Source organism: Bubalus kerabau, chromosome 3, assembly GCF_029407905.1.
Source record: "Bubalus kerabau isolate K-KA32 ecotype Philippines breed swamp buffalo chromosome 3, PCC_UOA_SB_1v2, whole genome shotgun sequence".
Lineage (NCBI taxonomy): Eukaryota > Metazoa > Chordata > Mammalia > Artiodactyla > Bovidae > Bubalus > Bubalus kerabau.
Window position 1 is genome coordinate 74136621 of NC_073626.1, and position 22914 is coordinate 74159534.

At 35.1% G+C, this 22914-nt stretch overlaps 1 protein-coding gene across 4 annotated transcripts in view; it reads right to left on the bottom strand.

Moving 5' to 3' along the window:
• Nucleotides 1-22914, bottom strand: part of MTX2 (metaxin 2) — a 76195-nt gene that overhangs the window by 4498 nt on the left and 48783 nt on the right. For 3 of the 4 annotated variants that reach the window (XM_055572139.1, XM_055572141.1, XM_055572142.1), the window contains 6 exons: nucleotides 8984-9056; nucleotides 6199-6275; nucleotides 4248-4340; nucleotides 3737-3775; nucleotides 3258-3383; nucleotides 2154-2230 (listed from right to left, as the gene is read on the bottom strand). In XM_055572139.1, coding sequence (XP_055428114.1) covers nucleotides 2154-2230; nucleotides 3258-3383; nucleotides 3737-3775; nucleotides 4248-4340; nucleotides 6199-6275; nucleotides 8984-9056 — 485 coding nt within the window. The remainder of the gene's footprint in view (nucleotides 1-2153; nucleotides 2231-3257; nucleotides 3384-3736; nucleotides 3776-4247; nucleotides 4341-6198; nucleotides 6276-8983; nucleotides 9057-22914) is intronic. The other variant, XM_055572140.1, reaches the window with a different exon arrangement.

The following is a 22914-nucleotide window of genomic DNA, read 5'->3' on the forward strand; positions in this document are numbered from 1 at the left end:
TCTGGGTTGGGAAGATCTCCTGGAGAAGGGCATGGCAACCCATTCCAGTTTTCTTGCCTGGAGAATCGCCATGGACAAAGGGGCCTGCTGGGCTACAGTCCATGGGGTCCAAAGAGTCGGAGACTGAGCGACTAAGCACACACCAACACTATGTATCATGAAGGATAAAAAGGCCAACAATCATGAGTATCTACTTTGTATTATTTCTAATTTGTTTTCAAATTCACTTTCCTTTTTCCTTTCCACCATTGAGCTTCTTAGTCTCCTTTTCCCAATTACTATTCTTGCTGCAGGGCCTCCCTGGTAGCTCCATGGTAAAGAATCCGTCTGCAATGCATGAGACGCAGGTTCGATCCCTGGGTTGGGAAGATTCCCCTGGTGAATGAAATGGCAACCCACTCCAGTATTCCTGCCTGGAGAATCCCATGAACCAGAGGACCCTAATGGGCTACAGTCCATAGAGTCGCAAAAGAGTCAGATACAACCTAGCACTAAACAGCAACAGCAAATTCTCGCAAGATCTCCCTCAACTCTCTTTCTCTTTCTTCTCAAGAGTGACTGAGTTGCTTTCATGAGGCCTCTCAACATGTCCAGTATGTAAGCTAGAAGAAAAGCTGATTCTAATTTTAGAGGGTAAGCAGAGGATTCACAGGGAAATAAATTTTAATATTATTAAACAATTGTGTAAAATTAAATTAAACCTATTCTATACTTCAAAAATAAAAATGTTTAAGTCTTATATAAGATAAAATTATTTCAAAAACCTAAATCTTAATACCAGTTAAACAGTTTCTCAGTTACAAATCTTATTTTTACACCTATTCTAAACTTTGAATTTTCAATTACAAGTTTAAAAATAATTACACCCTAGTAAAGTAACGCTCAAAATTCTCCAAGCCAAGATTCAACATTACGTGAACTGTGAACTTCCAGATGTTCAAGGTGGATTAATAAAATATACCCTTTTTGAGCTTTTCAGCTCCTATGAATTCCTGTATCAGAAAGAAAAGGAACTACATAATAGTAACATTTTGATACATTTCTTTTGTATTAGAGACTAAACAACTAGAATCAGTATAGCAAACATCACTAGAAATAAGAACATATAAAAGCTTCACCTACCAGGATTTCAGGGTTTGAACACTATGACATTTTCTGCTTCAAAGATCAACAGACTCCAATTTTATTTGAATATCAATTGTACAGCATATACATTAATATAACTTAAATATTTCCAAGCTATCATCATTGTCATTTTTGCTACAAATATTAATATCTCTACCAAAAGATGTTTGATATAGCTACAGATGAATGCCTATGAAGATATAATAAATAATAGCAAATAAATCTTTTTAAAAATTATCAATCTAAAAGTCAAGGGATTTTTATTAAAGCTAAAAAAAGATTCGATTCCAAGCAAACCACTGAGGTTAAAATGCTTATTGAAACCCATCTTAAACTAGATCACAGGATAACTGATTCTGATATAGTAAAATAGTAACTTTAAAAAAAAAGGAAAAATTCATTCTTTGCCAACATTAGATATTATTTTCCAAATTACAAAAAATTCTATCTTAATGAAACATGAAATACTCAATTCACATATATACATACATATTTTAAATCTATATCCTTCACAATCATTTCTATGCTTTACAAATATTTTCATTAAATTTTAAAAAGAGAAGTTTCTAATAATGTTTGTCCATCCAACAATATTTTTTACTGTTTAGTTTTATTCACTTTTCTAGTCCTCAAGGAATTATCCTATACAGACAATGGCTACACTTCATGTTTTAATAGTACTTTGCAAGCTCGGAATTTTAAGATATCATAGTTCCATACAAAGCACCTTGATGTGTTTCTAGTAGAACCTCTATATCATTCTATAATGACAGGTTTACATGTCTGCTTTCAGGAGAAAATTCTTAATAGCTAGCACCACATTTTAGAAATCTTAGTCTCCCAGAAGCTAGTTCTGTGCCTGATACTCAAGAAATTAAAGGTTTAATGAATGCAAAAATAAATTTTAATGTTAACTGTTTTCATAAATATTTCTTGATAAAACAATTCCTCTATGATAAAATGATATTATATATATGATAAAATAACAATACAGAAAAGAAACTAACGAAAAAGAATAAAATCCTTACTGTTTATTGAAGAAATATGGTTGTGTTCCCAGTCTTTGAGAAAGAGCTTGACAGCACTGGTCTACATCTTCTAAGACCTAACACAAGCAACAGATCCCAAAGAAAAATATTTAAATTAGCAAGCAATAAAATGTGTCCAAAACTTCATTTGTAACATATATTATGATAAATTTAGGTAACCTTTTATAGTATATTTAAATCAGACAAGAGACCACATAGAGAGCATAAGTAGTACTTTCTATATAAGAAATAGGAAAATTTGAGAACAAATTTCCTTTCATAAGGATTATGATCAAGAAAGTTTTTATCTCAATACTCTACTCCCTATAAAAGTTTTCCTGAATCCATATAATCAAATGATTTCACATATATTAAAAAATCTGCTTCATAAAGATGACACTACTGATCTACCATGAATAAGAAGCATTTGAGTTGTTTTCCACTAGTGGAAATGTTTTATTTCCTCTGTTCCTTTCAATTACCCAATCCTCCTCATGGCCAGTGGCACAAATCAATGGTTGGCTTGCTAGGACTAGGGGGATCCTTGAAAGAGAGACATTAATAAACTTAATGATACTCAAACTCGTATTTTTATAATTTTTCTATTTCAGTAAATTTAAGACCAAAGAAAAGTGGGAATTTTAAGCACTGCATTTAACAGGGTTTTGTTTTTTTTTTTTTAAAGCCCTGATGCTGCAGATCTATATTTACTGGCATAAAAAATGCCCACAGTGTATTGTTGAATGGAAAAAAAATTAGGTTAGAGAGTGGCAAGAATAATATGATTCCACTTTTTAAAAATGTTATTAAGAGACATCTAGAAGAATGTTCTTCACATAGTTAACAGTGGCAGTTTCTAGGTGGTAGGATCCAAAGCAATTTTTACTCCCTTTTTGAAGTCTTCTGTATTACATACATAATTTGTCTTACAATAAGCATGTGTGATTTTTACAAAACAATACACTACTTCCTGTCAGAGAAAATAAGAACAAATGTTTTGTTAATTTTATTATGTTGGGATTTTTTTTTTTAAGGATTATGAACTTTAAAAATTCTTTTTCTTTATGCATTAAAGTTGAGGGTTTAACTTCAACCTGAACTGACCTGGTCCAGAGTCTTGTTACCCCATCCAATAGCTTTCATCTTACGTTTGACTTCCCACTGTTTCTGATAGGCCAAAATATGATTCAGAGGCCAAGGGTAAGGAGAGCCATACCTAGCATGAGTGATCTAAAGCAAAAAGATTATGTTAAAATTGCGATCCTAAAAATATTTTCACAAATAGATTTCTAAAGGAAATATATTTTCTGAGAAACAAAAACATAGCTTGCAATCTTAAAATTAAAATTTTAAATGATTCCCTTTAAAAATATATAAACTTTTATGTACTTTGCAACCAGTTATATAAAACAACACATAGCTTCCCTAAAATGTATGTGCAAGCAAAATTAAAGTTAAGTGAAAAACTATATCACTAATGGTACAAACCACAATGTTTCATTTATGAGCAGGGACTTATGATTCTGAGCAAAAGTGTTTTTTCATTAAATTTTAATTAAGATAAATGCTGCAGAACCACTCACCTCTCCTACAGTAGCATCATCACACCACTGAAGATACAGCTAGGAAAAAAAAAAACAGTCACCAAAACTTTAGAATATCAAAGAGAAAATGGATAAAGTAAGTTATTTCTTGCCAGAGTAATTTTTATAAACCAATATCATAGAAGTCACATATGTGAGCATTTTTCCCCCCCTTGGCTAATGTTCTACACAGAATTATTAAGCTTAATGATAGTACCTAAAAAATATTTTTTATTCATAAAATATATCTCTAAATGCCATTAGAGTATTTTATGGATATTATTTAAGAAAACTTCACAAGACCAAAATAAAATGATCACTCCTGTTTACAAAAAGAAAAAACAGGCAACTTATTCAAACATAATGACCAAATAATCTGGGTAACCATAGTAGCCCTAGAGTTTACTTGACTATTTTCCTTTATTTCAGTAACTTTAAAATAAGCCATAAGAAAGATAATCTTTTACGAGAGAAAAAGCATATTTTCAAGGCCTATTATCTTCTGTTATACCTCTGCAGTCAACAGCATATTGTTGACTAATTCCATGTAGGCTTTCATTTCTGCTTTCTGGACTTCATCCAGCCCATCACTAAGAGAATGGCCCTAAAGGGAATTTAAAAAAATTTTAAAGAGCATCATATTAAACATACAAAAACTTTCAGTTATCTTACTACCAAGTAATAAACATCAATGTTTTACTGCAGATGTCCAAAGGATTAGTTTTCAAAATGCCCCTAAAACATAATTATTTTATGTGAAAATTATGAAAAAATAATACTTTGCTATGACTACAAAATATTAATAAGAAGTATTTACTTGTCATTATAAAAATGTATCATTCAAGAGATAAAATTTATTATTTCACCAAAGAAGAAAACAAGGATGGTCAGTAAACTGTGTTTTTTTAAGACACTAAACCTTAGTAATAAAATAAATTCTAAAAGATTGACATGTGTAACTTATAAAGTAGTCAAAGATTTTTTTTAAGTGTTATTAGTAAAGGATAGGGAAATAGACACTAATTTTTAAATTCTAATACACTACAGTAATGACTAGACTTATAAAATAGTATAAACTTTAGTTCAATCTGATGATGTGTTGTAAAATTTTTAAAATGTATACCCTGTAACAGTGTAATATCACTCTTAGGAATTTATGCTAAGGAGATAATTTAACAAGTATACACAGGTGTATATAAAAGAATACTTATTTTAGCACTCAATAACAGCAAAAAGTTGCCAACAACTCAAACTGAAAACTGACGTCGCTCACGCGTGTCCGACTCTTTGTGATCCCATGGACTGTAGCCTACCAGGCTCCTCAGTCCATGGAATTGTCCAGGCAGGAGTACTGGAGTGGGTTGCCATTGCCTTCTCCAGGGGATCTTCCCAACCCAGGGATCGAACCCTGGTCTCCTGCACTGCAGGCAGACACTTTACCGTCTGAGCCACCAACAACTTAAGTGTCCATCAATAAAGAATTAAGTAAAAAAATTCTAATACAAAAGATGCTTTTGAATTGTGGTGTTGGAGAAGACTCTTGAGAGTTCCTTGGACTGGAAGGAGATCCAACCAGTCCATCCTAAAGGAAATCAGTCCTAAATAGTCATTGGAAGGACTGATGCTGAAGCTGAAACTCCAATACTTTGGCCACCTGATGCAAAGAACTGACTCACTGGAAAAGAACCTGATTTTGGGAAAGATTGAACGCGGAAGAAAAAGGGGACGACAGAGGATGAGATGGTTGGATGGCATCACCGAATCAATGGACATAGGTTTGAGTAGACTCCGGGAGTTGGTGATGGACAGGGAAGCCTGGCGTGCTACAGTCCATGGGGTTGCAAAGAGTCAGACACAACCGAGGGACTGAACTGAACTGAATACAAAAGAATACTATACAACAATTTAAAAGGATAATACATATCTATAGTCATTAACATGGAAGAATTTCTAAACATATTGATGATCTTAAAAGGCAGGTTTCAAAATAATACTAATAGTATTACCTATATTTTTCTACATATGCAAAAAAAATTCTAGATGGATGTCCCCCAAAATGTTAATGGAGGTTGTTCTTTGATAACTATTAAAATCTATATTGAATAATGGGTAAAGGAGTACATTCAACTTGTAAACATTCTATAACTCCCTACTCAAAAGTTAACCTGATATTTTACAACAACCTAATTGTTTTCATTTGTGACCAAAATTTCTCATAAACATGAGTGAGAAAATTATCTCTCATTTTGTAAAGATCAAACGGCCTCTTTTGCCATTGATTTACATTATGAAAGGAAAAAGAAAAAAACTTATACACTTTAGAAATATTTCTCCAGTAGTTTATTATCAGCATTTTATAAAACTAGGTTAAAATAAATGTAAATGCTACAACACTCTAAAGATGATGAATGACCTATTTAAGAGTAACTGTGATTAAATCCATTTAATATCTTTTTTATTACCTTGGCTTTAACGAATTGGACTATTGGACCAAGTTCTGATACTACTTGATTTCCTACATGAATAAAAGGTACTTTACCTGTGGAAGGGGAAAAACAATGTGAGAACATGACCAGTAAATTAAAGTTTGTGCTAAAAAGGAAATCAACACAAAACTTGTTATGTCTTATTAATACAGAGTTTTGTAACATTATGACTTTTTAAAATTACAGTTAAGCATGTATATTAAATTCTAAACATTTTCTAACATTAATTACTAATTTTAAAATAAAAGAAAGAAACAAGATTCATTTCTAGAGCTCTCACTTGCATATAATAACATAATACTCCCTTTTCAGAGCTAACACTAACAAATCACTATGCAGCAGTAAATACTAATTATTCAAATTATATGAACTAAGCCTGGACATTGTTTCATGACTGATAGATTTTTAAAACTTTAACTAGGCCTTCCCTTCAGATTACAATAAATCAACCTATATTTAAACAATATTTATAAAGACTTTTTTTTTTACATCTACTACTTTCATATCTCAGACAACCATTGAGGTCAATTGTTTAAGCACATAATGGTGCATCAATGAATGTATCTGACTCAAAAAATATCAGGAATTAAGTGAATAACAATCTTTGAAGGTATGCTAGCTTATGAATTATAACACAAAGTTTGCTCCCAACACATGTGGGGAAAAAAAGAATAAATAGTATGCTTATAAAAACTGGCTTCTCCACTGTTTACAATAGCCAGGACATGGAAGCAACCTAGATGTCCACTGGCAGACAAATGGATAAGAAAGCTGTGGTACATATACACAATGGAATATTACTCAGCTATTAAAAAGAATGCATTTGAATCAGTTCTAATGAGGTGGATGAAACTGGAGCCTATTATACAGAGTGAAGTAAGTCAGAAAGAAAAACACCAATACAGTATATTAATGCATATAGGTGGAATTTAGAAAGATGGTAACAATGACCCTATATGCGAGACAGCAAGAGAGACACAGATGTAAAGAATAGTATTTTGGACTCTGTGGGAGAAGGCAAGGGTGGGATGATTTGAGAGAATAGCATTGAAACATGTATATTATCATATGTGAAATAGATCACCAGTCCAGGTTCGAAGCTTGAGACAGGATGCTCAGGGCTGGTGCACTGGGATGAAGAGATGGGATGGGGAGGGAGGTGGGAGGAGGGTCAGGATGGGGAACACATGTACACCCATGGCTGATTCATGTCAATGTATGGCAAAAACCACTACAATATTGTAAAGTAATTAGCCTCCAATTAAAATACATAAATTAATTTAATTTAAAGAAAAACTGGCTTCTCTAAGTAAATATCACATTAAAAAGTAATATTTTAATTTTATAAATACTAATAACTGGTGAAATAATCAGAGATGACAATCTCCAAATAGTAATAAAGTCTACCTCAAATGCTAGAGGATGAAACTCTGTCAGACCTAGTTCAAATAGAGTTCACACTAACAGCGGGCTTCTTCATGGTCCTTTTCAATAGATTCACTCCTCTCCGGCTCAGACAGACTGAGGGTAATGGATGAGGTGCACTGCACCAACAAAAGCTTCATCTGCATCCATAGGATAACATTACAAAGAAAACACAGGCCTTTTGGAATACAACTCAGCAAATGAATTTAGAAGACATTTCCATTTACCAATATAAAAACACTGAATTCTGCATTCTTTTTTTCTACTGCTTTATAAATCTTGCAAAAGAGAAAAAAAAATCTTATCTGCACAAGCATTAGATCACACTTTTTTTAACTTGGGATAAAATCTTTACAACTACTATACTGTTAGAAATAGTGCAGGTCCTCTGAGATAATATGATTACAGAATGAAAAATATTTGTGAATGAATGTCCAGACTGAAGAGTATTTTGGGGTGGTACATTTTGAGAGCAAAGTGTATTTCTCATTTCCAATATCCAGTTTGGAGTTCTTGGAACAAAGAGCTTATATATACCTCATCTTACTGCACTTTTATTGTGCTTTGCAAATATTGAGCATTTTTACAGCAGCAACCCTGCACTAAGTATATTGGTGCCATTTTTCCAACAGCATTTGCTTACTTTATGTCTCTGTATCACATTTTAGTAATTTTCACAATAATTCAAACATTTTCATTATTATTCTGTTATAAAACTTTAAAGGATGAAGAGTTGCTGCTTACAGATGAGCAAAGAAAGTAGTTTCTTGAAATCGAATATATTCTTAGTGAAGATGTGAAGACTGTTGAAATGACAATAAAGGAGTGAGAATATTACATAAATTCAGTTTATAAAAGAGCACCAGGATTTGAGAAGACTGACTCCAGCTCTGAAAGAAGCTCTCCTGTGGGGTAAAATGCTATCAAACAGCACTACATGCTACAGAGAAATCGTTTGTGAAAGGAAGAGGCAATCAATGAGGCAAACTTCAGTGTTGCCTTACTTTGAGAAACGGACACAGCCACCCCAGCCTTTAGCAACCACCACCCTGATCAGTTAGCAGCCATCAACACGGAGGAAAGATCCTCCACCAGCAAAAAGGTTTTGACTCATTAAAGGCTCAGACAATGGTTAGCACTTTTTTTTAGCAATAAAGTATTTCTAATTGAAATATGTATATTGTTTTTCTTAGCCACAGTGCTATTATACACTTAACAATCTACAGGATAATGTAGGCATTTTTTAAAAAAAATCTAGGTACAAACTGGACTATCACTGCAATTCTATCAATGCAGAGTATTAACAGAGGAGGAAAAAAAAAAAAAAACCACTTACCAGATGGAGACATATATTCTGCATTTGCCCTGCAGACCACTTTGATAGGCAGATTACACATTTGCAAAAAGGCCTGTCAATCAAAAGAAATCTATAGTAAGTCTAATGAAAGTATATGCATATTAGAACATAACGTTTTATTTCTTTTCTAAACTTAAGTAAAGCTCAGGAAAAGGAAAAGAATAAATCAATTTAAAGTGAAAGATTTGTACTCTAAAACAAAAATAAAATGTCATTTCAATACTAAAAGATCAATACATATGACTCAGACTCAAATAAATGTACAAAGCTTAAAGCATTTATATATTCAAATGTACGTTATCCACATTTTACTGCATTAGTTTAGGTAAGTCAGCAATACTGTGTATTTCTTTAATTTTCTATACCAGATGACTAAAAGTCCAAACTTTGTAAGTTATTACTTAATTCCACTACTCTCTTAGGATTCGTATCTTCGTCTTAGGCAGAAACTCTCAAACTGATTTTTCTACTACTTCAAAGTTCTTTCCAATAATACTCAATATCCTAACATGTAGCTTTTATGCTCACTAATTCACTTTTTAAAGACAGATAATTGTTTATTTTTACTTTGTTTATAGCAACAAAAATTTTATAAGGGACTTTATTTTCCTGGGCTCCAAAATCACTGTGGATAGTGACTGCAGCCATGAATTTAAAAGATGCTTGCTCCTTGGAAGAAAAGTTATGACCAACCTAGATAGCATATTAAAAAGCAGAGACATCACTTTGCAGACAAAGATCCATAAAGTCAAAGCTATGGTTTTTCCAGTAGTCACATACGGATATGAGAGCTGGATCATAAAGAAGGCTGAAGCACCAAAGAATTGATGCCTATGGTTCTGGAGAAGACTCTTCAGAGTCCCTTAGGCTGCAAGGAGATCAAACTGGTCAATCCTAAGGGCAATCAACCCTGAATACTCATTGGAAGGACTGATGCTGAAACTGAAGCTCCAATACTTTCGCCACCTAAAGAGAAGAGCCAACTCACTGGAAAAGACCCTGATGTTGGGAAAGATTGAGGGCAGGAGGAAAAGGGAGCAGCAGAGGATGAGATGGTTGGATGGCATCATCGACTCAATGGACATGAGTCTGAGCAAACTCCAGGAGACAGTGAAGGACAGGAAAGCCTGGCATGCTGCAGTACATGGGGTCGCAAGGAGTAGGACATGACGGAGCAACTGAACAACAAAAATAGCAACAAAAATTTTATAAGCAACTTAACTGTCTAACAACAGGGAACTGGTAAATCATTTATGGTAAATGCAAACCACATAATGCTATACAATTTTTTAAATCATTAATTATATTTTCACACAAGGCTGCCTGAAATAACAACTTTATTTCCAAAGCTTCCTTACAACTAGGTGTGACCAGTGTCTAAATTCTGGCTTATGGGACTTAAAGTTTGGGCAACTGCTTGTGAAGTGTCTTTAAAAAGAAGAGATATCACTGCTCCTCTTTTTCCTTCATGCTGACTAGAATGTGAGAAGGCTGATCATAGAGCCACAGTAACCAAACTGAATCACACCAGACGCTGTGTTGAAGGTGGTAGAGCAACAATAAGAGTAAAGAAGCTTCAGTCTTTGCAAATCATGCAGTCACCAAACCTAGATTACTTGTATTAAAAAAGAGAGAGAGAGAGAAAGAGAGAAAGAGAAAGAAAGAATCCTCTTTTTTAAGCCACTGCTATTTTGGGTTTTCCAAAACTAACAGCCAAACCTAATCCTACCTAATTGACCAACAATTAACTGTTTCCAGGTTTAAAGAACAACTCATCCAACCATAGACTCTCTATGTCTATGTAAGTATACATTAACAGTCCTCTAAAAACTATAACCTACGCTCCCAATTTATAACAATAATAGCGAGTTTCTTGGTTAATCCACAAGTATGGACTGCAGGCAGTGGTTCTCAAGCTTCAGTGTGCATCACAATCATGCGGAAGGCTTGTTAAAACACAGACTGCTAAGGAAAGAATTAAAATAAGTATAAAGAGATCTTTCGAGAAGACGGAGAAGAAAAGGGAGAAAGGAATTAAGAAGGATCAACTCTCTTCATTACATATGTATCTGTACCCAATGATACAAAAAAGTTGAGCTCATTAAACCATATATAGCGGGAAAAAACAGTGGAAATAGGCTGAAATGACAAGAACCAGGTAATAACTGATATACAAGTAAAAGAAGATAAAAAGTAATGAATTAAGAGCATAGGTGGAAACATCTTTTTTGCACCTCCAGGAAACAGGACGTCCTACTTTTTCACTGTACTTGCAAGGGGTGGTCAGAATCAGCAATGATGACTATAAGCTCATAAGTGAGGATGGGAAAATGAGGGAGTGCCACATTCTGTGAAATGGGAGGAGAATCTGTCTGAGAATGAAGGACCTGGAGGGGTTTTAGGCTTCAGAAGAACAAAAAGAATTGGAAAGAACTGCTTGAAGTATCTTCTTGAAGATCATAATAAATATTCAGTTGTTACTTAGGTCATGAAAGTGAGAGTCGCTCAGTCGTGTCCGACCTCTTGCAACCCCATGGACTATACAGCCCATGGAGTTCTCCAGGCCAGAATACTGGAGTGGGTAGCCTTTCCCTTCTCCAAGGGATCTCCCCAACCCAGGTATCAAACCCAGGTCTCCCGCATTGCAGGCAAATTCTTTACCAGCTGAGCCACAAGGGAAGCCACAGTCATAATACTATATAAAATAGCAAATACAGTATATTTTGCTAACCTCCATGTATTATATTGGTAACTATACTAATCATTATTCCAAAAAGTTGTGTTTCACCAGAAAAAGGTTAAGCAAAATTGTAATGCTCTACAATCAAAGCCATGTTTTCAGTCTTATGAAATTTTTACTGCTTTACTAAAAAATAACTGACTTAATTTTGACCAATTTAACAATATTAACTTACCACAGACCTCAACTGATGCCAAAATTCTACTTAGCCAAAGATTAATGTTATAGCATTCACTGCAATTATTCTTCATCCCTGATTCAAAAGAAATTTTCTGAATTAATCTGAATTAATCACAAAGACATCTGAGGTCATAAACACAGTATTTTCATCTAAACATTAAAAATGCAAAACAAAACATTACCATGACTGTCTTCAAGAATATAAAAACTCTAAATCCAAACCAGACTTTGATTCAGCAGTATTTCTCCTTTCTCTTGCAGGCTAGGAGAAATATCTCTGAGGTTTCAAAACAGTACTTTCACCTTTCACTTGCATTTTCATTCTCTTATCTGCACCTCAAATACTCCAAATAAAACAAGCATGATACACCAACCTAAAACACATTTTATTTTCAATTCTGAAATAGCAATCTGCATATTTTTATTCTTATGTAAATCCAAAGAAAAATGTAGTTCCAATAATAATAAGGCAAGTCAGGATAACTCAGTCAACTCCTATTCCTCTGTTGGAAACATTAGTCCAAACTAATTCAAGTGACCGACAACATAAAATAACTTAAATCAAAAAGTTAGCACATCCTATAAGAACAATGACTTATAACTGTGCTGTCTAATACGGAAGCCACTAGTCACCTGTGGCTATTTAACATAAATTTAAATTGACTAAAGTTGAAAAGTTTATTTCAGCTCCCCAATTGTACTAGCCATTTCATGTGCTCAACAGCCACATATGGCTAGTGGCTATCACATTTATTGAACAGTATAAATAACAGAACATTTCCATCATTACAGAAAGTTCTATTGGACAGTATGGGTCTAATGCAATGGCAATCAGTGCATAAAAGACATCTAAGCTAAAGAAGCTGACATCATCTGAAAGAGATTAGGCTAAATATTATAAAAACAGCCTGCATAGTATTACAGTGTCCACAAATCCTGCAAGTGATCAATCACCTTTTGATGACAGTGACACATTAAATACCATAATATTTTCAATTTCAGAAAGACCTAGTATAGGGTTTACTCATTTGATGAGCAATCCCAATTGACAAAATGGTCAGGTACGTTTATTAAAAAGTGAAAACTAAGACTTTAGAATGAATAAATTAAATAAAACCACAGCTATTAAATGTATTAATTCTTTGAATATAAATTTACTGAGTGTCTAAACACATGACATGGTAGGAATTTTTTAACACACACACACACACACACACACACACAACACACACAACGTAATACCCAGCACCTAACGGCTGAGACCCTGAAATTTAATAAGCTTGATGTAGTTTCAACATATTGAATGAATTAATTAAATTCATAACACACAAAATAATTCATTGAAGGGGTAGAGTGTTGGTATATTTTTTTTATTTCTGAAAAAAACTCTAAGGAAAAAGTTAACACTAGATCATCAATAATCAGTTAAATATGAAAGATTGAACTTCTATATTTATCTCTTCAACCTTTCAAAAAAATCCAATGAAATAACAGTGAAGAAACAGAAAGCACATAAACTCAGAAAAACACAAAGAATGGAAGAGGAGACCAAAGCAGACCAGAGATGTCAACCCATTTTTGTAAGACACAAAGCAGACTTAGCAGGGCAGAGGAAGCTGAGAGAAAAGCAATACATTTGCATCCCAGAAACTAGGAAGACTCCAAAACTGGAGGCCAAGTACCACAGAAGGCAGAGGTGAGATAAAGCAGTAAAAACAGGAGAACTGCATGAAAGTCATCAGACAGCCAGTCCATTCCCAATCTGGCAAAATTCACAGGTTCATCCTCCGGAAGAACTAAACCAGAGACTCCACTCAGGATCCAAGCAAAGCAGATGGCCCTGAGTGGCGAGAAACAATGAAAAGAAAGTGAAGGGAAAGTATGTACACTGAAGGTAGAGACCCACAGCGTCCCTCTCTCTCTAAGCTCCCAAACACTGGCAGCCAAATTTAGTCCTTATAGACAATCTCTCCATAGACACACACACACACACACACACAGAAGTCGCTCAGTTGTGTCCGACTCTTTGCGACCCCATGGATTGTAGCCCACCAGGCTCCTCGGGCACCTGCAAATACTGATGGGTAGGTGGCCATTTAAGGTAATGGCCAAAAAAATAGTACCTAACTGTGCAAGCAGTCTACAGTGAAGCCCACATGTCAAAAATCCCCCAGCAGCTTTTTAGTGCCTCACTCTTAAATATAAATTGTTAGCAGAGATCAAGCGATATTTGAGAATAGCCTCAAACATACAGAGCCAAAACAAACCACAAAAAAAGGAGGAGAGAGGAAACAGAAAACACAGAAAGCAGAAAGCAAGTTCAAAGAAAATTTATAATGGTTAATATTTATTGAGTGCTTACTATGTCCCAGGTACTTACATAAAAGCTTTACTCTATTGGGTAGATTAAAAAAAAAAAAATCCCTATTTTAAGATAAGAAAACAGAAGTACAGAGAGATTAAGGAACCTACTTAAGGCATATGGGTAGAAAGGAAAGGAGGGAGGGAGGGAAGAAAGAAGAAAAAAAGGAAAAGGAAAAAAGGAAACAAAGAAAAGGGGGGGGGCATACAAGGGACTGAGATGACACTGAATATCTTAACAGCAATTCCAAATGCTAGATGACAAAAGGCCTTCCAAATTCTAAGGGAAAACCTTGCCAACCTAAAATTCTCCATGTGGCTAAGGTATCAATCGAGTGTGGATAAAATAAAAACAACACAATACAAGCAAGGTCTTTTAAAAAGCCAAAATAAAAATAATAAACCAAGAAAAAACGAGCACAGAATGCAGAAAATTAGGGGATCCATCATTAAAAAAAAAGGAAAAGAGAATTCCCTGAACGATAATGAATAGCAGTCATAGGAAAACATTTCTGAAGCCTACCAAGAAAGGAACCATTCCATTTAAAGTAGAAAGGTAATATTTCCAAGAAATAAATAAATAAAAGACATGATGTGTTTGACTACTGTGAGGGAAAGTTTTACAGTTCAAAGAGTATACAAGAGAAAATTACCCAAATGAATTAGATAAAGCAATTATTTACTCAAAGGAAAAAATATCATATAGAAAGAATATGTCCATTGTACACCAAGACACTCAGCTAGGATCAATATTTACATTCCAATTATAATATAAACACTGAATATTAATTTAACCCCAAAGTTAGAGAACTATTGGGAAGATGGGAGAGAGTTGTAAAAGGGAAATTAAATTTCACAGTGAAATTCAATAGATAAATTTAAATTAAAAAATGAAATAGGAACATGTCAGGGAATAGTTAACAGGAAGATTCCTACCTGCGGTTTTTCATAAATCCTCTGTTCCTTATCAGTTTCTGTTGCCAGAAACCAGTGGAATGGCAAGCCACTCCCAGGACTGAGGTCATAGGATGAGACAGGCTTGAATCTCCTTCAGTAAATATTCTCCTTACGACAAAACTGCTTAGTCTTGATCCTCTTTCTTGAGATATGGATTGTCTCCTGACTTTGTGACCATTATTAATTCCTTATTCCATTGGTAATGGTTGCTGTACGTTTGGTTTTCTGATCTTTATCATTGTCGAAAGAAATTTCTTGTACAATAGCCTACATATACTCACAGAAACATGATTAAAGCACCTCTGTTCCATCAGAGCTTGGGTCCCCATGTCTTTCTTTCTTTCTTTTTCTTTCTTTCTTTCTTTCTCTCTCTCTCTCTCTCCCCCTCCCTCCCTCCAGCTCTCTCTTTCACTTTCTTATCATCAACTCTGGACCACCAGGTTCCGATACATTAAAGGACCCCAAGAAGTGGGCCCGAACAGGGACAGATAAAAACCATTTAAAAAGGGACTGCCCTAAGAAGGCAAATAAAAAAACCTACAAAAATCTGCCCTCGTTGTCATAGAGGAATGCATTGGGCCAAAGATTGTAAATCTAAATTTGATATTGAAAGAAAACCTATTCCAGGAAACTCCAAGCAGGGGACCCCCAGGTCCCCTTCAACAAAAACCAGGGGCAAATTCTATCTTTTCCCTCACACCCTCAACATCCGGCAGCGCTGCCGTCGATATACCAGCCCTAAATGATTTTTTCCTTTACTCTCAAGCAGTCCCTTCTAAAATACCTTCTGGACTTTTTGGACCCCTGCCCCCACAAACCTTCAGTCTTTTACTTGGCCAATCTAGTTTGACTTCTAAAGGAATGACTGTTCACCCTGGAATAATTGATTCAAATTATAAAGAGAGATTCAAATTATGACATCATCTCAGATTCTATGACAATTCAAAAAAGGGGACAAAATTGCTCAATTACTTCTTTTACCTTACACTTCTATTAACTCCTCCAAGTGTATGGACAGGTGGATTCGGCAGTACAGATCAAAAACAATCCTTATGGACATCATTGGTATCTGAATATGCCCGACCGAATATAAATATCAACATTAATGGTAAAAGATTTTCTGGTCTTCTCAACACTGGATCTAATATTAATATTACTATTATTTCCAAACACTTATGGCCCACATCCTGGCCTATACAAAAAATCTCTTGCCAAATTGCAGGAATTTCTCAAACCAAAGTACAAGAAAATTATCAAAATGTTCAAATCTACCCATGTGAAGGACCAAAAGGCCAGTCTGCAACATTAAGAACATTAAGACCTTATGTGATAGATGCACCCCTTAATCTAATAGGAAGGGACTTACTTATGCAATGGCAAACTCAGATATACATTTCACATTTTTCCTAAGGGCCACTGCTCATTTAACAAACAAAGCAATTATTAAAATAACTTGGAAGAAGGACAAGCCTATTTGGACAGAGCAATGGCCCCTTACAAAAGAAAAATTATAGGCTACTAAAGAACTTATAGACACACAATTAGAATTAAAACATATTGAGGAATCTTGCTCTCCTTGGAACTCTCCTATTTTTGTTATAAAAAAGAAATCTAACAAATGGCATCTCTTAACAGACCTTAGAAAAGTTAATGCATCTATGAAACCTATGGGTGCATTACAACCAGGGATCCCATCACCTACTATTCCTCAAAATTGGTACATTGTTATTACTGATTTACAAGATTGCTTTTTTAATATACCTTTGAACCCTTTAGACTGGGAGAGATTCACTTTCTCTCTCCCTTATTCTAATCATATCGGGCCTCATAAAAGATTTCAATAGACTGTGTTACTCAAGGTATGCTTAATAGTCCTACTATTTGTCAAAATGTTGTAGCCAAGGCTTTACATCCAGTGTGGCAGCAATGCCCTCATGCGTGTATCATTAATAATCTACTGTAACTACAAAAAGCGGAAATGGTATTTTTGACACTGAATGGCCATGATATTCTTTAGACTCCAGAGAAAACTGACTAAAATAAAATCTTTTTTGAAATTGCAAAACTAGTTCTTCTTACACGTGCAGTAAGGAAAAGGTTAACTTGTTAAAATACTTTTTTGGAGCTCCAATTCTGCCTGGGAAACAAAAAAGGCCTAAGAAAAAGCCTAAAGTTAACTCTTATCATGTCCTTGGGATACACAGCCCACTCTATCTGGGACTCCAGCCATAAACAAATTGGTGGAACTCAGGAAAAAAAAAAAAAAAAAAAAAAAAAAAAAAATATATATATATATATATATATATATATGTATAAAAGATATTTTAAATTTCAAGCAGAAAACTATATCTGTCTATCTAAAATTATCTATGTCTCAATGTATGTCTTTGTTTTTGGATAATATGAAGTTAATGAACTCTATTTAAATTCAACTTCACGTGACCTGAAAAATATTCAATATTAAACATAATGTTTATTTAAATATAAATATAATTTAAATATAATTGCTTGCTAATCTAATTAACTCAGGTCTTAAATCATCAACGTTATATAATACTTTTATCGTGCCTAGATTTAAGGTAAACTAAGTTTTTCAACAAAAAAGTAACTCTCTCTATATATATATATAAATATCAGATCAGATCAGTCACTCAGTCATGTCCGACTCTTTGCGACCCCATGAATATATATATAAATATATAAAAGAGGAAAACTTAGATAAACTCTATTAAAAATAATTATATTTTTTAAAATGTCTATCTAAAAAATCTCGTAGGATTGGGGTAACTTAAATTTCTAGAATTGTACTAAACTAAATGATAAAAGTTTATTAAATAGCTAGGTCATTTCCAAATAAACTAAGATTTTAAAACATTAATTACTGAATACTAACTTCCTCTTACAAAAAGTTTTTCTTACAGAAAAACTAAAGCGATTTTAGACTATTAATAAATATATATATTATTAAGAAATATATAATATATATAATATAATAAATATATTCACCAATCTATAAAATGCTAATATACAAGACACTTCATAGTTGCTAAAGAAAAGATATATGCTTTAATAAAAAGATATAAGAAATAGCAAATAAAATGATGAATACAGAAATATAAAGAAGGTTTATGACAAATGAAAGAGAATTTTATGACAAATGGATGTAACTCATTGCCCTGAACTTTCTTCCTCTTCCTTCTTACATGTCTTGATGGATACAAATTCTTCTTTTATATGGGCCACACCTCTCCGAGGTGAAACCACACAACATGTTATAACCCACCTGTTAGTTTACTTTGCAATAATGAGAACACCTAATTCTATAAAAACAGACAATGGCCCTGCCTATACTTCTAAGCAGTTCAGATAATTTTTACTTTCATTCTCTATTAAACAGATTACAGACATTCCTTATAATCCACAAACACAAGACATAATTAAACAAACACATTACACACTGAAACTACAAATAAAAAATTAAATAAGGGAGAATACACAGGAACACTTTTATCTTCCTTATCCAGAGCAGACTTTACTAGATTCCAACGCAATATATTCTTTAAGCCTAGAACTATTGTTAATATAGCCTCATCTGTTTTAAATTTTTTAAGCTTACCACAAGGAGCTATTTTCACAAAAGCAGAAAAACATTTCGAGACATTGAAGGACACCTCCCTTCCTTTGCCCATTTGGTTTCAAGACGGGTTAACTAATCAATGGAAATCTAGGAAACTAATCTTACAGGGGAAGGGGTATGCTTGTATTTCTCCAGATGGATCCAACGAACTCACATGGCTTCCTCTTTGGAAGATTTAACCTAAGGGGGCCCCCAGCATTCAAACAAGAGACGAAACAACAAAAACCCCAAGAGGAAGAAATTCCAATACAAGCCATGGCAGCTTTAAGAATTTCCAAAAAACGCCACACTCAACATCATCAACCTTATGATTTGGGGACAGATAAAAACCCTTACTAAAGGCCTGGCATGCTGCAATTCATGGGGTCGCAAAGAGTCAGTCACAACTGAGCGACTGAACTGAACTGAACTGAATCAAGCTGAAAATCTGATTTCTCAACAGGGAATGCCTCTGAATCCTGAAAATATTTTTTCGCTATGCTTGCTTTGCTTGCTTTTGCTTCCCCCACTCAGACTGACTTGACTGATCACACTTATTGGGCTTATATACCTAACCCCTCCCCCCTTTTATTGTAGGTTATAGAATGGACAGATATAGGACCAATCATATCCACTAATGACTCAACACTTATGCCCCCTCCTTGGAGCTTGGAGGGGACCTCTCATTCTGACGAAGAAGACTAATTAACATTTCTCTAGGCTATGAAATCCTTCCTTTATGCATGGGCCCAACAAAATTATGTATTAATGTTAGTCGACAAACATGGGCTTTCGTCCTGCCTCCAAAAAGGAACTTGCACACATTGCTTGGACTGTTTACTGCCCTGTCCTTTTATAAAAACCCTGTCAATTCTACCAAAACTCTAGGGAAAGGACAAAACTTAAAATGTAAGGGGTTTACTTATAAAGACTTTAAATATACTCCCGTTTATTGAGATAAATGTCAAGCTAAATCAGGGAAATTAATGTTTATGGCCAATTACACCATTGTTGACTGGGGACCCATGGCTGGGTATGTAACTGCTCAGATGATATTAACAGCACTATGTGTGACTATGCTACTCAAGTAGCATCAGGTCAGTTCAGTTGCTCAGTCGTGTCCAACTCTTTGCGACCCCATGAATCACAGCACGCCACGCCTCCCTGTCTATCACTAACTCCTGGAGTTCACTCAAACTCATGTCCATCAAGTCGGTGATGCCATCCAGTCATCTCATCCTCTGTCGTCCCCTTCTCCTCCTGCCCCCAATCCCTCCCAGCATCAGAGTCTTTTCCAATGAGTCAACTCTTCGTATGAGGTGGCCAAAGTACTGGAGTTTCAGCTTTAGCATTATTCCTTCCAAAGAACACCCAGGACTGATCTCCTTTAGTACGGACTGTTTGGATCTCCTTGCAGTCCAAAGGACTCTCAAGAGTCTTCTCCAACACCACAGTTCAAAAGCATCAATTCTTTGGCGCTCAGGTTTCTTCACAGTCCAATTCTCATATCCATACATGACCACTGGAAAAACCATAGCCTTGACTAGATGGACCTTTGCTGGCAAAGTAATGTCTCTGCTTTTAATATGCTATCTAGGTTGGTCATAACTTTTCTTCCAAGGAGTAAGCATCTTTTAATTTCATGGCTGCAATCACCATGTGCAGTGATTTTGGAGCCCCCAAAAATAAATTCTTAACCTGTTTCCACTGTTTCCCCATCTATTTCCCATGAAGTGATGGGACCAGATGACATGATCTTCATTTTCTGCATGTTGAGCTTTAAGCCAACTTTTTCACTCTCCTCTTTCACTTTCATCAAGAGGCTTTTTAGTTCCTCTTCACTTTCTGCCATAAGGGTGGTGTCATCTGCATATCTGAGGTTATTGATATTTCTCCCAGCAATCTTGATTCCAGCTTATGCTTCCTCCAGCCCAGCATTTCTCATGATGTACTCTGCATATTCATGATGTACTCTGCATATAAGTTAAATAAGCAGGGTGACAATATACAGCCTTGACGTACTCCTTTTCCTATTTGGAACCAGTCTGTTGTTCCATGTCCAGTTCTAACTGTTGCTTCCTGACCTGCATATAGGTTTCTCAAGAGGCAGGTCAAGTAGCATAGAAAGTTACTAACACTACAACAGAGCATTACCATGACAAAGGACTTCTTGGGTGGCTTGATGCTGGAATGGCCCCTCCTCGTCCTCGAATCATCCTCGATAAACACATTGGACCTGAACAATGGGACATCTGGAAACTTGCTGCGAGCACCGAAGAACTTGGGACTCGGACTGGACATTTCACAGGGACCAATCATAGTCACAGAAACTATTTCTTTCGTTATAATCAATCATATTTCATACAAGCTTGTGTTCCCCTTCCTTTTGTTCTAGCTATAGGAAGTTTACAATTCAATAAGTCTTTATGTTCTGTAACTTGTATAAATTGCAAATTATATACTCGTCTAAACTCTTCTGTTTCCCTAAGAAATGAATCCCTTTTGATTCTTTGATCTCGACGTAGTCTGTGATTACCAATAAATCTCCAGCGGCCCTGGGAAGAAGGTCCCATGGCTGGATTTGCTTCCCAGTTACTTACTAAATTGCTCTGGCGATCTAAACAATTCATTGGATGGGTGATTTTTGGCATTCTGGGATTAACAGCTATTTATACCACTGCTGCCGTCACTGGCGTTGCTTTACAAACCTCAATTCAAACACACAATTTTATCCAAAATTGGACTAAAGACGCTCATACTATGTGGGCCACTCAGGCTCAGATAGATGAGGATATTCAAGATGAAATACAGGAACTAAAAACAGCCATCAAATGGGTTGGAGATCAATTAACAGATTTACAAAAACAGGTGATGCTAAAATGTGATTGGAATTCTACTCTTGTTCAATAATAGTGCCTACAACTGGGAACAAATCAAATTTAATTTACAAAACATACATGATAATGTCTCATTATTACAAAATCTTTGAAACCTCTTCTAAAAATCTGCCCTCTTCCACTAATTTGAAAACTTTAGCTGAACAACTACCTGATCAATTATCTAGGCTAGACCCACATGGATGGTTTCAAAGCATTACTCACAGCATTGGGTCTGGAACTGTAATTTTGGTGATTGTCTTGACAATTATATTTGTCGTTTACCGTTGCCTTCATGCAAAAATTGTTAAAACTAAACAAACTCAAAAGGTGAGAACCCTTTTTACAAATATTATAAATAAATAAGGGGGAATTGTCAGGGAATGTTTAACAGGTGGATTCCTATGTGCTGTTTCTCATAAATCCTCTGTTCCTTATCAGTTTCTGTAGCCAGAAACCAGTGGAACAGCAAGCCGCTCCCAGGACTGAGGTCATAAGATGAGACAGGCTTGAATCTCCTTCAGTAAACATTCTCCTTACGACAAAACTGCTTAGTCTTGATCCTCTTTCTTGAGACATGGATTGTCTCCTGACTTTGTGACCATTATTAATCTCTTGTTCCGTTGGTAATGGTTGCTGTACGTTTGGTTTTCTGATCTTTATCATTGTCGAAAGAAATTTCTTGTACAACAGCCTACACATACTCACAGAAACATCATTAAAGCACCTCTGCTCCATCAGAGCTTGGGTCCCCATGTCTTTCTTTCTTTCTCTCTCTCTCCCTCCCTCTGGCTCTCTCTTTTACTTTCTTATCATCGACTGCAGATCACCAGGTTCCGGTCCATTAAAGGACCCCAATAGGAACACAAACATCTTACTTCGAAATTATAGCAGTAAATACCCAACGGAAAAAATACAGCTAAAAGAACTGAATGTTGTCTCTGGGTATCAGGATTTGGGGTAGGGTGGGACAGTATACATTTTTTGTGTGATAGGCCTCCCATACATTGCTGGTGGGAGTATAAATGAGTCACTTTGATCTGTTTAGTAATACTGACTACTAAGCAGATGCCTACTCTATCAGCCAACAATCCCCCTTCCCAGGAATATACCAAAAAGGAGGCATAGAGCCACTAACATACAAGGATGCTCCTAGCAACTTCATCCATGTAATCAAATG